Source organism: Carica papaya, chromosome 2 (assembly GCF_054855325.1).
Source record: "Carica papaya isolate Zhongbai chromosome 2, ASM5485532v1, whole genome shotgun sequence".
NCBI classification, from domain to species: Eukaryota; Viridiplantae; Streptophyta; class Magnoliopsida; order Brassicales; family Caricaceae; genus Carica; species Carica papaya.
The window spans coordinates 21,972,720-21,988,838 of NC_142310.1; the positions used below are offsets into that span (position 1 = coordinate 21,972,720).

Sequence of the window (16,119 nt, forward strand, 5' to 3'; positions counted from 1 at the left end):
TGATGGACTGGATCCTTCACCATTCAGATAGTTGACTGATTATCACACCACACTTTTATAGGCATTCCTGGAGTCAAGTTTAGCTCTTGTAATACTCTCTTTAGCCAGACACCTTCACATATATCATGGGCAAGGAATCTGAATTCAGATTCTGCACTACTCCGTGATACCACTGATTGCTTCTTATTTCGCCATGTAACAAGGTTACCCCAGACGTAGGTGCAGTACCCTGAGGTTGACCTCCTATCATTGACTGAACTAGCCCAATCAGCATCTGTATAAACTCCTATCTCCATGTCTGTGTTCTTTTGGAAAAATAGGCCCTGTCTTGGTGTTTTCTTTATATACCTGAGAATCCTGTACACAGTTACCATGTGTGTCAGTTGGTTGACTTATAAACTGGCTCACTGTGCTGACTGCAAAACTTATATCTGGTCTCGTATGTGTCAAATATATGAGCTTCCCAACTAACCTCTGATATCTCTCCTTATCAGTCAACTTGTCACCTTCACTCTTGCCAAGTTTCACAGTAGAATCCATAAGTGTGTCTACAGGCTTACAGACGAGCATTCCGGTCTCCTTTAGGAGATCAAGTACATATTTCCGTTGAGCCACAGAAATTCCCTTCTTTGATCGTGCAATCTTCATGCCTAAAAAATATCTGAGTATTCCTATGTCTTTTATTTCAAATTCTTTGGCCATGAACTCTTTTAATTTCTGAATTTCTTCACCATTGTCCCTTGTAATTATAATATCGTCAACATAAACTATTAAGATAGACTTCTTACTCGAGTCGCAGTGTTTGACAAATAAAGTGTGATCTAACTGACATTACTTATATCTCACTTGCTTGACAGCTCTTGTGAATCTTCCAAACCATGCCCTTGACTGCTTGAGTTCATAAAGTGCTTTTCTAAGTCTGTACACCTTATGAGAGTTATTGCTTGTCTCAAAACCCGGAGGGATGTCCATGTACACTTCCTCCTCCAAGTCTCCGTTAAGGAAAGCATTCTTCACATCTAATTGGAACAAGGGCAGTCTAGATTTACTGCAAGAGAAAACAAGATCCGTATCGTGTTGTGCTTGGCTACAGGAGCGAAAGTCTCTTGATAGTCTATTCCATACGATTGTGTGAACCCCTTTGCCACCAGACGGACTTTATGTCTGTCTATACTGCCGTCAGGATTATATTTAGTTGTGAAAACTCATTTACATCCTACCTGTCGCTTGTCATGAGACAACTCTGTCAATTCCCATGTCCCATTTTTTTCAAGAGCTCTCATTTCTTCTTCGATAGCTGCTCGCCATTCTGGAATTCTGAGTGCCTCATGAACTATCTTGGGCTCAGATGAGCTCTCATCTAGTTTGCTTACAAAAGCATGATATTCTGTAGACAAATTACCAAGTAACAAATAATCCTGTATGGGGTGGTTAGTACAGAATCTGGTTCCTTTTCTCAAGGCAATAGGTAAATCATCATCAGTAATAATAGTCTTACCAATTGGGTCTAGGACGGTCGGAGGCAGAGTCGAGTCATGGCAGAGCTTAGTCCCTGCTGGAACACTACCTTTCTGAGCCTTATTCCTCCCAGTGTAGACACGTAACTCCTTTGTTGTAGGTAATGTACTTTTTGGTTTGGGCTCATTTTGTGTGGGTGATATTTGGTGTGTGTGGACAAGTGGTGAAGAAATGGTAGCTTCCCAAATGTGATATTCCTGAGTATGTTTCTCCCCCTGAATGTTGCTTTTAGGATAAAATGATTTATTTTCAAAAAATGTGACATCCATGGTGTGATAGAACCGACGAGTATCCGCAAAGAAGCATTTGTATCCTTTTTGATAAGGAGAATAACACACAAAAATGCACTTAAGGGCTCTAGGATCAAGTTTATCTCGAAGGTGTGAGTGGACATGAACATATGCAGAGGAGCCAAAGACCTTTAGTGGTAGGGAATTTAGGATACGGGAATGTGGAAAGGATTCTGAGAGAAGATTAAATGGGATTTGGTACTTGAGGACTCGGAAAGGCATTCTGTTTATCAAGTAAGTGGTTGTGAATAAGGCTTCCCCCCAAAAATATTTTGGTACATTCATAGCAAACATAATGGACCTAGTGACTTGCAGAATATGTCTATTTTTTCTCTCAGCAACACCATTCTGCTGAGGGGAATAGACGCATGAATTCTGATGAATTATACCATTTTCAGCAAAATAACTATTAAGGGTTGATGTGAAGTACTCACAAGCATTATCAGATCTTAACACTTGTATTGTTATGCCAAATTGGGTTTTAATCATTTTGTGAAATTTTTGAAATATGGCTCCTACTTCTGACTTACTTTTCATAAGGAATACCCAAGTATCCCTATGTGATCATCAATAAAGGATACAAACCACTTATTTCCGGATATGTCAGTGGGTCGGGAAGGTCCCCAAACATCACTGTGAATTAAGAAAAATGGTTTAGATGACGTATACTTGAGACTAGAAAAAATATTCCGAACATACTTAGAAAGTTGACAAATTTCACATCGATATAACAAAGGGTCTTTATTAAAGAACAATGGCGGAAACATTTTCTTTAAATACAAAAAATTTGAATGTCCCAAGCGAGAATGCCACAACATGATTTCATCACAAGTACTACTAATAGAAATAGACCCAGTACATACTACATTTGGAGCTTGTCTACTAGAAGATTCAGCACGGAGGAGGTAGAGTCCGGTATGCACTCTAGCACTACCAATCATCTTCTCCGAGTTTGAGTCCTGAAATTCACACAAAATTAAACCAAATTTAGCAACACAGTTGAGATCAGTAGTCAGTTTCCGAACTAATAGTAAATTATATGCTAATTGGAATAAAGAAAACCAATTCCAGAATAATTAAGAGTGATACGACAACTGAGCCAATACCACCCACTATAGATACAGTTCCATCCGCAACCCTAATGGTGAAATACTCACTGCAAGGACACTAATCTTTAAACCGAGAAATATTAACAGTCATGTGGTCGGTTGCACCGGAATCAACTATCCATGCTTGTTCACCTGTAGAACATGCTGTAAAATAGAGTACCTGAAGATTATTACCTTTTTGAGTGATTGTTATATTAGCTGAACCTTGGGACAACAATTTTTGAATGGTCTTTTGGAGAATATCAAGTTGCCCTGGGGTAAAATGGTCCTTTCTAGAACCTGAGGCAGACTCAGACCCTTCTTCATTTGTTGCTGCGACTATTGCCGCGTTACTTCGCAATTCTGTGAAGCTTTTGGATTTCAGAGGATGACGGTCAGCTGGCTTGCCATGAAGTCGCCAGCAACGGTCGCGTACATGGCCGGGCTTTTTGCAGTAATCACAAAATGGTCTGCCCTTTTTCCCGCGACTCTCAAAATGCATCATTAGAGCCGACGCATTCTCAAATGACCTTGCTACAACACGGCCCTCACCCATCATAATTTTCTTCTAACTCTCCTCTCTTCTAACCTCTGAGAAGGCTTCGCGAATGCTGGGCAGAGGCTTCTAACCCAGAATGCATCCTCTTACATTGTCAAGGTAGAGATTTAGACCCAGCAGAAATTTAAACATCCTCTTTCGTTCAACCAAGTTCTGGTAGGTTCTGGCATCTTCAGGGGAGACCCATTTCACCTCTTCAAACACGTCAAGCCACTGCCAGCTTCGCGTAAGAATATTACAATATTGTGTCACGGTGGAGTCACCCTGGTGGACGTTGTGAAGGGTTGTTTCCGTTTCAAACACAGCTGCGGTATTGTCTTTGGAGGAATAAAATTCCTTGGTAGAAGTCCAAATGTCGTGAGCAGTTTCATATAGGAGGAAATTTTCTCCTATTTCCAACGTCATTGAGGTGACAAGCCAAGACATGACGAGGATGTTCTCCATTTTCCATGTCTTCGCGTTTGGATCAGTGGCGAGTGGTGGTGCTGCTTCTCCGATGATATATTCCTCTTTAACCTTGCCCGAATGAAAAGCAGCACAGAAGAGGACCACTGTAGATAGTTGTTTTCAGTCAGCTTGTGGCCCGTAATTTGTGAAGAGGCTTGCTCTCTGAGGCCGTGCGTGATTGCTGAAGAAAGGAGAGGTCCTGAAGATACCTTAGGTGAAGATGAGGACGACGTACCTCCAGAAGCCATAACACTTGTTGTATTATGCTGGAACAGGGGTAATTGAATGCGGATCAGAACCGAAGAAGCTCTGATACCATAAAGAAATTATGAAGCTATTTTGAGGGAAGTTTTTCCTCTATTTTCTGCTTGCATTTTCCAGCTCCAAATGAACATATTTATACACAAATGAATAACAACTTTTCTACACCATAACCAGATTTTGTGGGGTCAGGGAATATTCAGAATTGGTGTAGGTGACACACCACCAATTCTGTTATTCTCCTTTCTACGGTACACAGAAAAGGACAAACGAGATGACAGCTGTTTTCCTTCTAGAATAACAGCTATTTTCTACATTTTCTACAAAATTTCTCTACATAATGGATCTTGTAAAGCTTTTTTCAAACTCCTCTTCTAAATCTCGTTTAAGTGTTGCCACGGTTTTCTCCTGCTTTTCACTGTTTTCACTCCTTGTTTCTTTCTCTTCTTCCTTCAACACCAAAACACACACACTTCCAACCATTTTTGTCTCACAGAAAACCAGCTCCTCTTCTCATAACCCCCCCCCCCCCCACCCCACCCCCCCAAAATCTCTCCACAGAATATCCTTATTCCACTCAAATTCTGTTCTCTCGCTCTCTCCCTTCTCTGTCACAAACCCTCCTCAACCCCCCCACCCCCAAACCCCCTCCCTTGTCTCCCTTTGAACACCAAAAACCCTTCTCCAAAAACCTAGCTCTCGTGCTCAAGCATCGTTCAAAAAGAGCAGCAGTCACAAAAGAACTTGTGGAAGAATGCAGTGAAGGCTTGCATGTTGAAGCTGAAAAACCAAGTTTGGAGGTTGAAGACAGCAGCTTATGCTCCAGTCAGTAAAAAGGTACACTTACAGACAGCATATTGCGTGCTACAGAATTGAAGGGAACACCAAAAAAAAAAAGTATCTTATTCAAAAAGCATATCATACTATTACCTTAAGCCTATATTAATACGCACTATATCGGAATGGGAGTAGATAGAAGATCCACTAACAAGTTATTATACATTCCTTTGCAAGAATTTGGCCACACGGAAAAGTAAGATAGTGGCACGATCTACTTCATAATCAGAATTCCAAGCAGAATCAGAGTTTTGAGCAAGGAATCTGCCAACTATTATGGTTGAAGTTGATTTTGGAAGATCTGAGAATTAAGTGAGATGACCCAATGAGACTTTACTACAATAGCAAGTCAGCAGTTAACATTATCTGTAATACACTACAGCAGGATATTGGTATTTTACTAAGGAAAAGTTTGATATTGGAATGATTTGTACACCTACATGCTTACTAACTCACAATTTATAGACATATCCCCTTAAGGTCTAAGCAATCCAACTTTTAATAAGATCATTGCCAAGCTGGAAATAGACAATGTCTATTCAACAGCTTTAGAACGAGCAATAAGAGTGTGTATATGTAATTGAGTACGTAAAGGTATAATTAATTTAGAGTTTCCTTTTCTATAAGAGTTGTGCATATATAGGACCTCCCTCAATAGTAAACATAACATTCAATTCTTTCACACACCTTAGTTATGATCTTATAAATAATAGTTACCAAACAAATGGGAAGACAGTCTAATGCCATTTTAGATTTTTTTTTTCTTGGGTACATAGGTTATAAAAATTTGGAGTTCATACTTCTACAAATTCTTTCATTCAAGTGGACTTCCTCAAAAATCTTCATGAACCCGTCCTTTGTAACATCCCGACATGATTGAAAAGAGGCACCCGTGAACCCATCCGAGCCAGGGCTTCTTCCTATGCTCACTGTCCAAATAGTTCTCCTATTCTCCTGCTCTTCAGATAACCTCTCTAATTGTTTTTCTTGAGCTACACTGATGGGGTGCCAATTGATGCCTTTTATAAGAGGTCTGAAGACCTCCTATTCTGTGTACAGCTTTTGACAAAAGCAAGCAATTTCTCACCCCATTACTTCCCTATCTCGCTGACCCCTCCCTCTCCTAATTCTACCTATTTGATCCCATTCCTCCGCTTTCACCCATTTACTATCCTATAATACAACCTAGTGTTACCACTTCCATCCTTAACCCCACTTTATCCTAGTTTTTTCGCCTCCAATATCGCTCTTCTATGACTATTATATCCTCAAGCCCATTCTTGAGCTTGTATTACCATCTTATTTGGGCTTCAGATATAAAGTTACATGAAAAAGCTACAACCAGAAATTATCATGAAAATTCCATGATATAGATGGAGTCCAGTATATAAAGTCAAATCTACATAAAAAGAACTGACGAAGGAAAAGGTTAAAAGTTGTCCAATAATTTTTTCCTTTGCTACTAAGATATCTAAGAGAGAGAGAAAACAAAGAAGGATGATATTGTGTCCTCCTACCAAGTGAATCAAATGAAATAGAAAACAAAGAAAAGTAGGGGAAGAAACATCAGTAGAAGATACCTTCATAATTTTTAAAACGGCCTCAAGAGTTCCAAAAACATTCAAATTTGAAAATGAAGGCAAAGGTACATACCTTAATTTGTATAAGTTGGGCTTCTGTTGAGCCAAATCCAGAGAGCTCACTGGAGCAGCCAGGCTTAATATGGAAAAAAAAATCATATTTCAGTTAGAGAACTGCATGAATCACTAATATTTACATGTACATATACGAATTTTAGTTCAAAGATTAATATGTCAGTGCAACATAGGATTGAATATTTGGTATTCTCTTGACACATGCAATATGTAGGCTTTTCATATTCTTCCCCCAAATACCTTTATATTTTTCAAATCGAAGGAGTTTAAAACCAAATTAATGCCTAGGAAAAAAAGAATTGATGCACAGGTTTATCAAGTTTGAAACAACTATCGATAGCAAAACTAAATATATATATAACAACTACGAAACTATAATTAAAATAAAATAAAACCCTTCAAAAGTTCTTATAGTGTGTGAAAAAATGTGAAAAGACATACAACTACGAAACATGTTTGTGAAAAAATGTGAAAAGACATACAACTCTTCAAAAGTGTCTTTAAATCACTTGTAAATATGACATCCATATCAGAAAAGACATACAACTCTTCAAAAGTGTCTTTAAATCACTTCTAAATATGACATCCATATCAGACACTGTGATGGAGAGTAACCCATATGGTTCAACAAATCACTAAAGAATATCTTAGCAATGGAGTTGCACATCTGTTTATTACAATGATAAAAACGAGTCATCTAACCTATGCACAACTGCAAAATAGAATCATGACCTTTAAGTTTTTGGGTAATCCTAACACAAAATCCATGCTCAAATTGTTCCAATGCTGATGCAAAATAAGGGGTATAAGACTAGTGTTTTGTTTCCTAGCCTTTACTACACGACATGTTCGACAGCAAGAAACTACTTTAGCAACATTCCTAATAAATGGCCAGCAAAACCTATCTTCAACAAGATGCATACACGACTCTTGATCTTATTTGCAGCCTAATGTGCAACGGACAAGAATCACCCTGAATCATTCAGACATTGCTTTATCAATATATGCCTGGAAGGTTTCTGGGCGATTGGCGAACACCTTCCGTGGCTTGCCAGCACAGCAAATAACTAGTCCCGTAGATTTTGAGCCCCATCATACTTCCAGAGGAATGTTGAACTATTGATTTTTCAACTGTTCTTATATACTCAATCTAGCCCCATTTTATTCTCCCACCATACTCTAAATCACTTCCTCTTGATGGCGAGAATAACTGGATTTCCATCCATTAAAACTAGGATATAATGAATGTTTGAAAGTAGAAAAACTATTCAGGGACTAAGGACTAAAAATTAAACACTGAAAATTTTCGTGCACCTTCCTTGCCTGTCTTCGTGAACAACATTGAAAATTCAGCCTTGTAACCTTCACCATGATTTAATCTAATTCAACTAAAACATCTAAAATAGCTAAAACAGTAATTTTCAGCTCTAATGATTCTCATCTCTTCTCTGGGTAAACCATAATTCTAAGTGGCGAATTCTAAAAAGCTGAGTGGAGTAGTCATTCAGACTCTTCATCCCATCAAACAGATGCACATTTTCCAGGCCAGCAGTTGTCATTTCGGCTTTATTTTCTTTGCACATTACTACTTCTCAATTAGGATCTTTTGGTGATTGCATTCCCCTTGACAAAATATCAAATAGCATTCTGATTCTCATCTCCTTTCTGATATTTTATTAGATATTCTACTACATGGAAAGATTAAAATGGAAATTCATGATCAATGTGGATGTCACTGTTCAGATTTAGGATGATATTTTTCTCCACTTTAATTAACTCTTTATAAGAGAAACTATAAAAGACTAAGACAAACTTCCTTACTCAACAAAATTCTATCTACACATACCTATCTACACCCCTAGTGAGAAGAGGACAGCCCAAATGATCTTGATCATGGCAGACAAGAAAAGGATGTTACTGCCCTCCGGACTTACTCCTGCAGCCATAAAGTCGTTGAGCAAAGTTTAGCTAGCCAACTGCAGATACTGGATTCGGTTCATAAAGAGACACCCTATGAGCTTAATGCTATTCATGTTTCCCTGAACACAAACTATAGTGCAGATGATCTTGATGTTTCTATGCAGTTCGAAAAGGGAATCGTCCTTGCGTTAAACTATCTTTTTTTTTTTTGAAATATTGCATTAAACAATCTTTATCTAACTTCATTTTACATAATTGCTTATCACCTTCTTGTAGAGCCTTTCTATCATCATTGTCTTCTGTTTCAGTTCCACAATGCTAGCAAGAAGCTCTAACAAGTCCAAGGTGGAAAGCAAATGTCAATGATGAGATGAGAACCTTGACTTAGTTTATTTTATCTCTTTTGATGGAATTGTTTCATACTTCTTCTAGCATTAATTCTAGGTTTGACCCTCTATTTTTCAGGGCTTATACCCATAAATCTTTCTTTCACCTATATCCATAAATTTTCAACTATTGTTCTTATTCTCTTAGTGACATTTGCAATAGAATTGTGTGTTTGGCTTCTCTGTGGGATAAAGTGAGCAGTTTCTTCAGAGGATTCCTCTTTTTATGCTTTAGAGTGATCAAGTTGCACAATGATTGATAGTTCTTTTTTTTATGTTTCCTCTATTTTGCCTTTCTGGAGGATTGCTTATCCAGCTGGAGGATGTACTTTACTTTTCTTCATCTAATATATTTTTTTTCTAAGAAAAAAAAAATATTAAAAAACCACATCAACCATGAGAAAAATTAATCAGTTCAGCCATATGATATAGTTAATGTTCCCTGTATAGGAAATACAAGCTCGCTGAAGTGCTAAATACCCAAACAAAAACCGTTGGCTCCAATTCACCCATAAAACGGTGGCTTCCAATTCTAAGACAAACACCCACCTAGCTCTGTCACCTTGTCAGAATCCTAATTATACAGTTTAACGGACTAGTGCAGACAACTGACGTCCAACGATCATAGAGTGCCTTGTCTCCTAAATCATTTTAGCACTTCGATCAGACAAAGGATTAATAAAATGAAAGAGTTCACTCTGGCTCTCAGTCTTGCTGGTAAAACCAGATGTCAAAATCATTACAAAGAAAAAGCATGTTAAACATGGAAGCAACATGCAGTTAGCTGAGAAAAGCACAGCATCCCGCTGCTTCATTCCTCCATACCACCCTTCTTGAACTCACAGCATAAACAAAACAGGAAAATAATACAAATCCATAAAAGAATTTTAAAAAATTATCCAGATAAGGATTTTCAAGCAACCTACTTACTTACACAAGCTATCAAGAGTTAGTGAAGAAACGTACCAGCGTCTAATTATGAATTAAAACCTATCGGCGTCTAATTATGAAGTAAAACCTATCAACATCTAATCGGTAACAGAAAGAAGAAAACGCAAAATAAAAATTGAACTAAAATAAGAAAGGAACCGGAACAAGTAAAGAAATAAAAAGGATGGAATTGAATACCTGTTGGACATAATTAGCATGCATTACAACTAGGATAGAAAAGAGCGTAATGGCGATGAAGAGATACATATACTCCAAAAAGGCCCTGACCCTTGGCGTTAGAATTTGCGAAAATCTTTCCTGCACTCTTATGAACGTTTGCTCTGGATCCATCTCCGTTCTCTTCTTTTGATTTTCTGTTGTCTTCTACGATCCCTATCTGCTATATGTCTCCAGCTTATTGTCTCGTATGAATTCCCAAAACGGGATACATAACAAATGAATTGCGCTAAACATGCACAGGGTAGCTGGAGATAATCACTGTGCCTTGCTGCTGAATCGAATTTTTGTATTTAAATTTTTTATTTAATAATATAATAAAAATCTTAATTGCAAAAATAGTCTTAACTTTTGATTCATTTTCTCATTTTATTCTTTAATTAACTTGTTAATATTACAGTAGCTTTTTTTTCAATTTTTTACTTTTCCCCAATTAATATTTTAATTAACTTATTTATAAAATAAACAGATTTATGGAGAATTTACGTATTAACTAAAACACGTATTAATGTATTTTATTTAAAACTTTACAATAACTTTAAAAAATTTTAAATTTTAATTTTTCTGTTAAAATAGGCTAACTTTTCGATACGATGTCAATTGTAGGTCATCAATTTATAACCATAATGTATATTAATATACACTACTAAATTATCATGCAAACTCAGCTCACTATTTTTGCAATTAAGCATGTTACAAATGATGAATTTGAATTTTTATTACATCAAATTAAAGTTGTAAATTTTCAAATGCTACCTATCATTTTGTAATTTTTTAAAAAAAAAAATTGTTCCATTCCAATAAATTTACATAATTGTCATCGGTTAACCATTCTACTGACTTTATTTAATCATAATTTATGTTTACAACAGCATGAACCATGAATCATAGTTTATGTTTATAACATCATGAATCATGATTTTAAAATATTTTATAACATCAATTACACATATTTTATGATGGCCTCCAGAGGAGATCGAAAATTTTGGACCTCTACTCCTTATGTGGAGGAGAGACATAACTTATCCACCAAACTTGAGTTGACTAAGTCGGTTATACACAATATATATATATATATACTTGAATATCTTAAGTTGTTTCACATACAAACTTTAATTTGTTAAACAATTGTCCAACTAGGGCATCATACAATAACATTGAATATTCTATGACTAAAATTGTCTAATTTAAACATTACATAATTATAATTTGTTTAATTTAGAAAAAAAAAAAAAAAAAATCAATCCACAGATCTCCATGGCAATTTCGGCCACTTTGACACAGCACAATATATTATAACCATTGCGAGACTAACGAACACAACAACAACAAGATTCCGCTGCCAACAAAATGAGCGAAGAAAAACGAGGAAAATAAACGAAGAAAAGAAAACTAATCGGCTAGAGGAAAAGATCGAGACCAAGTGGCACTACCAACTGGGGATTAAAGGACTTGGTCCTAATGATGCTAAGATGTCAACTGAGATAAAACTTCATTAAGTTCCTGACCAAATAATTTTTTGGTACATTTCAAAAACGTATGATGATATAATAACTTTAGCAACCAGTCAATATGATTCAAATGGTGCTAGATTGTTTGCTGCAAGGATTCTGAAACCAAGGACCAATGGATGCAGGAAGCCAATTAAGATATTAGAATTAAGGATAAGTAACCTATTGCCTCCTGAGTAGCGGAATTCAAAATCACCTAGTGAGCACGGGTCATCTTTACTTTTGGCATTGCTTTTTTCATCTGACGAGCACGCTCTTTTGCCTCTTTTTTGCGAATAGCCTCAGCGCTGAGCTTAGCCTCTGCCTCCTCCAACATCTTCCTCCTCTCAGCCTTCTTTTTCTGCAATGCTTCTTGCCTAGCATTTTGAAGTTCTTTATATGCTTCTTGGGCAGCCTTTGCTCTAGCCGTCTCAGTTTTAGCTCGTGCCTGCATTGACAGAGATCATGGTTTGTTCATTAAGTGAGATTAAATAAATCTAAATTTCCTTTAGGAATTTCACTAAATATCATCTACCGGGGAGCTGAGCTTGTAACGTCCAACTAAGTCGATGTAGTAGGGTACAAGGGCCACCAACCGAGTCATGTCAGCCATATGGTTGACATCGGGGAGGGCAAACTTAAACAAAAGCATCTTCTTGTGTGTGGTGGGATGTTGATCAGAAAAATGCATTGAAATAAAACCCTTTCCATGTTTCTCAAAGGCTTTATCTCCAAAAACCTGAAAGGTATAGTTGCAATTTAGATTTGCAGAGTAAGTAGAGATAATGCTAGAGTTGCTATCTGATATAACAAACAGTCGTTGCATGCACTGGATTTACAACAAGAACAAAATATAAATAAATTATGAGCATAAAACAACCCCGAGGTCTAAGAAAATCCCAATAGACCAGTTCAGGCACAGATGAACCAGAAACATTAGTAATCCAATAAGGCTTAAGTACACGGTTAAAGTCAAACTTCTCTCCAAAGTTGTGATCAAAATGCAATCACTTCTTCCAAGATAGGGGTCTATTTTGTGTCCAAGCAACAACAAAATTTCTTAACACCATATTTCTATAAAGGGAATTGGGAGGAAAGAAAACAAAAGGTGGAATACTCCAAGTAATTTTCTTGTTTGGACAAAAAATAAGAATTAGTGAGGGATAGAAAGAACCTTTTAGAAATCTAAAATTTCCCTTCCCCAAAAGTGGGAGGACAAGAGGGGAAAGGAAAAGCTGAAAATCTTAACAGGAAGTTTCTTCTATTTTATCCTTAATTGTCTACCCAATCACTCCATTAAATTAAAGGATATTATTGACAATTTTTTACATTTAATCTTTTCATTTCCTTTATAAACCTAAATCAAACAAAGTACTTCCACAATCCTTTCCTTTCCTTTTCTTTTTAATTTTAAACTATCCAAACAAAAGAAACATGTTTCTTTCCTTTTAAAGCCCCTCTTTTCCTTCTATATATGTACACACTTCTTCTTTTAGAGAAAAAAATCCTCAATTTTCCTTTCCTTCCCTCCACATTCTTACTAATTTTTACCCTTAAATAGTGTCAAGGACAATTATATTAATTTTTTGGAGACAAAGAAGTGTAGAGTATATACTAATATGATACCAAGGGGGTACCACCCATTTACAAAAAATTTATAATTATGTTAGTGTATTAATGACATTTCCGAAATTCTCATCCCCAAAAAAAAGTATTTATAAATACCTCCTTTGGTTCCTTTGTTTGCCTTTTCTAGGATCGGTTAACAATCCTCGAACCAAAGACCATGGTTAAGTAATGCTTAACCAGCAGAGCACCTTGTGATAATTGGTGATAATTACATATGACAATCAAATTAATTGATAATGCTAGCAACAGAATAGAAGCAACACCTTCCCCCCCCCCCCACCCCCCCACCTCCCCAAATTACTTGTTACCCCCATCATGAGTTACTTGCGCTTCCAAATAAAGGGACAAGACACGAAGAGCCTAGTGATATTTTTTTTTTTAACTGCCAAGTGATAATTAAAATCATAGATGCTTCTTCAACAATATCCTGGCTAATAATGGAAACATGATAATTTGCTCGAAATTGAAAAGATAGAAACTTACTTCCTTATGGGTTCACCACATATAATTTTTTACATATGGCTGTCAATTTGATCATGATTATTCAAAATACATCACAGAATGGACAAGAATGAAACCACAGTAAATTTCCATTTTAAACCACACATATAACCGATTAAGCTATTTTCTGCCATGACACAGCCTCATATCATCTCAGAAATTATTTGAGTAAAACAAGAATCGCGATTAAACTAACACATTCCAATCACCAAATATTGCTCCTCTTCAACGAATATATTCCATAAAGAAAAATTAACTGCCCACCTGTTTCTATTCCATGAAGAAAAACTAAAACTTGGTTCCAGACCCTATTTTTTTTTTAATAAGGGCCATCCTCTTCATTCCAGTGAGGATCTTGACATTAAATCTTGTCTACAGGGTTGACCCTTGGTGCTTATGGATAGATGATATTTTTCTTTCAAAAAGGAATGTTCCATCTAGTCCAAAGCTCCACAATTGATCCCTTGTTTGTGATTCAGATTAAAATCAATGCCATTTGTTTAGTCAGCATCACAAGCCACAAGACACAAGACAGGCATTAACTACTTAGCTAGTCTACCTTAATAATGCAAGCTATCTGAACAATTATTTTATATAGCAAACATCTTATTTCACTAACAAAGCAACAAACAGAAACAGCCACGTTCTCACTCGTCAGACACGAAACTCTCAAGCAGGAGTTCGTCGCAAAATTTGTCCAAGCCAAATCAATCTCATGAACAAAGATGATAATGGCCCATCCAGTTAATAGTCTCCAGTTGTACGCATCATGCTGCTTTAGTAGAAAACCTTTCCAAAAATATGCCACAATCTAAACAATCATCAGACCTTTACAGAAACAAAAACAGGGAATTATCCTAACCTGATCAAGCACGGCCTCCGTGATCAAATCCCCGGCAACCTCCTTGGACTCGGAGATGACTGCAAGTTCATCGGCCACCCATTTTCTCCCAGTAGGCGGCGATATGGAGATGGTGAATCTCTGCAAGTCCCTGACATCTTTCTGCATTCCTTTGGCTGCCTTCTTCTTGGCCATGGCGAAAACAACATGATCCATGGCGTCATCGTTCATGTAAACCTCGAAAGTGATCTCGTCCTTGCAAGGCACCACCATGTTATAAAGCCTGGATATCAAATCGTGCCTGCTCTTCAGCTCCATGGTGGCCAAGAGCCCCTGGCAGTACCTACGGCCGCTGGCGTAGAACTTGAAAACGTTTTGACCTTCCTTCAACAGCAATGGCGAGTCATCTCCTTCGCCAACGCCCAATAAGCTGAAGTTCTTCTCAAAGATGGAATCCTTCGTGGCGAATTTAGCTGCCCAAGCCAACGCAATATTCTCATTCTCGCGTTTTCCAGTGAAATAGTTGATGATGAAGATTATTAAGAAAGAACCACAGATGACTTCAACGGCGTACGATTTCTTCAATACGAAAGCGGTTCCGGTGAGGTTGGCGGCGCTTTCGGGATCAGAATTGAGGGAAGCAGAGGTAGTGGTATTTTCGGTAATTTTTGCCGAATCGGGAGGCAGATGATCGGGCAAACCTTCGAATTCGTCCTCATCCCAATAATCGAAGGAGGGGGAGGAGGGTTTAGCAGGAGAGATCGGAGGATCCGAAAAAGCGGCTGAAGGTTGATCGGCCGGGTTCGAATCGTCTGAGGATGATGATTTATCGGGGGAATGAGAGCGAGTGACGGGAGGAGTTGGGAGTGGGGGATGGAGTTCTAGGGCTTCGTCGGAAAATTCATCATCTTCGACGTCGAAACCTTCAAAGTGAGAATCGGCAATAACATTAGAGAGAAAGAGAAAGAGCAGAAACGATGTGATTGCGTTCATGTCGTGGAGTTTGCAAAGTTCTACCAAGGTTTTTCTTTTCTATATACTGAACGAAATTAGTCGAGACCAGGTAGGATTCGTATTATTAGTTTTTTCATTCACACGTTACAATTCGGCTGCAATTTCTTACTAAGACGAACTATCAGTTCAGTAATTAGAATTACTTTACAACTAAATGGGTAAAAGTAAAACTACTTTTGGTTAAAACCGAAATCAAAATCTATAGTTGATAGATTTAAATACAGAAATAAAAATACTAAATTTTGAAAAATAATTTTAGCTGTCAACAATTTTTGTTCTAAATTTATCTATATTTAGTGTAAAAAATTACACATTCTCTTTTTTATTTTTTACTTTGTAAAATCCTTACTTAATGTTAGTTTTTTTTTTTCCTATATAATCTGATAAATCAGTCAACACTATATTTATATTATAATATGATATTTTTTTATTAGTTCTCTCATTCACACAATAATTACAATTTGGCTAAAGTTTGTTGCTAAGGATTTTGCATTTAGAAAGTCATTTAAAACTAAA

At 37.0% G+C, this 16,119-nt stretch overlaps 2 protein-coding genes across 4 annotated transcripts in view; both read right to left on the reverse strand.

Annotated features, from left to right (window-relative positions):
• The window catches only part of LOC110817358 (S3 self-incompatibility locus-linked pollen protein), a 63,801-nt gene extending 53,400 nt beyond the window's left edge, over positions 1–10,401 (reverse strand). Inside the window, exons 1-3 of one of the 3 annotated variants that reach the window (XM_088213649.1) lie at positions 10,090–10,401; positions 6,654–6,716; positions 2,672–2,767 (exon numbers count right to left, since the gene is read on the reverse strand). In XM_088213649.1, the coding sequence (XP_088069775.1) occupies positions 2,672–2,767; positions 6,654–6,716; positions 10,090–10,242 (312 nt within the window). In that variant the 5' untranslated portion in view covers positions 10,243–10,401. Of the gene's footprint in view, positions 1–2,671; positions 2,768–6,653; positions 6,717–8,501; positions 8,737–10,089 lie in introns of those variants that run through there. The other 2 variants (XM_088213651.1, XM_088213650.1) reach the window with 2 other exon arrangements.
• A 1,202-nt stretch (positions 10,402–11,603) lies between these two features.
• LOC110817412 (uncharacterized protein At5g49945) lies at positions 11,604–15,656 on the reverse strand. The gene is made up of 3 exons (XM_022045943.2): positions 14,611–15,656; positions 12,154–12,357; positions 11,604–12,066 (listed from the first exon to the last, which is right to left on the reverse strand). The coding sequence occupies exons 1-3, from the start codon at positions 15,580–15,582 to the stop codon at positions 11,836–11,838; spliced, it is 1,407 nt and encodes a 468-aa protein (XP_021901635.2). The 5' UTR covers positions 15,583–15,656; the 3' UTR covers positions 11,604–11,835.
• Positions 15,657–16,119: the final 463 nt, after the last annotated feature.

Excerpts from the sequence above, each read along its gene's own strand:
- LOC110817412 (XM_022045943.2), bottom strand. The coding sequence starts at position 15,582 with ATGAACGCAATCACATCGTTTCTGCTCTTTCTCTTTCTCTCTAATGTT. Across the intron at positions 12,358-14,610 it reads CGGAGGCCGTGCTTGATCAG|GTTTTTGGAGATAAAGCCTT; the intron begins GTTAGGATAATT and ends TATACCTTTCAG. Across the intron at positions 12,067-12,153 it reads GTTACAAGCTCAGCTCCCCG|GCACGAGCTAAAACTGAGAC; the intron begins GTAGATGATATT and ends CTGTCAATGCAG.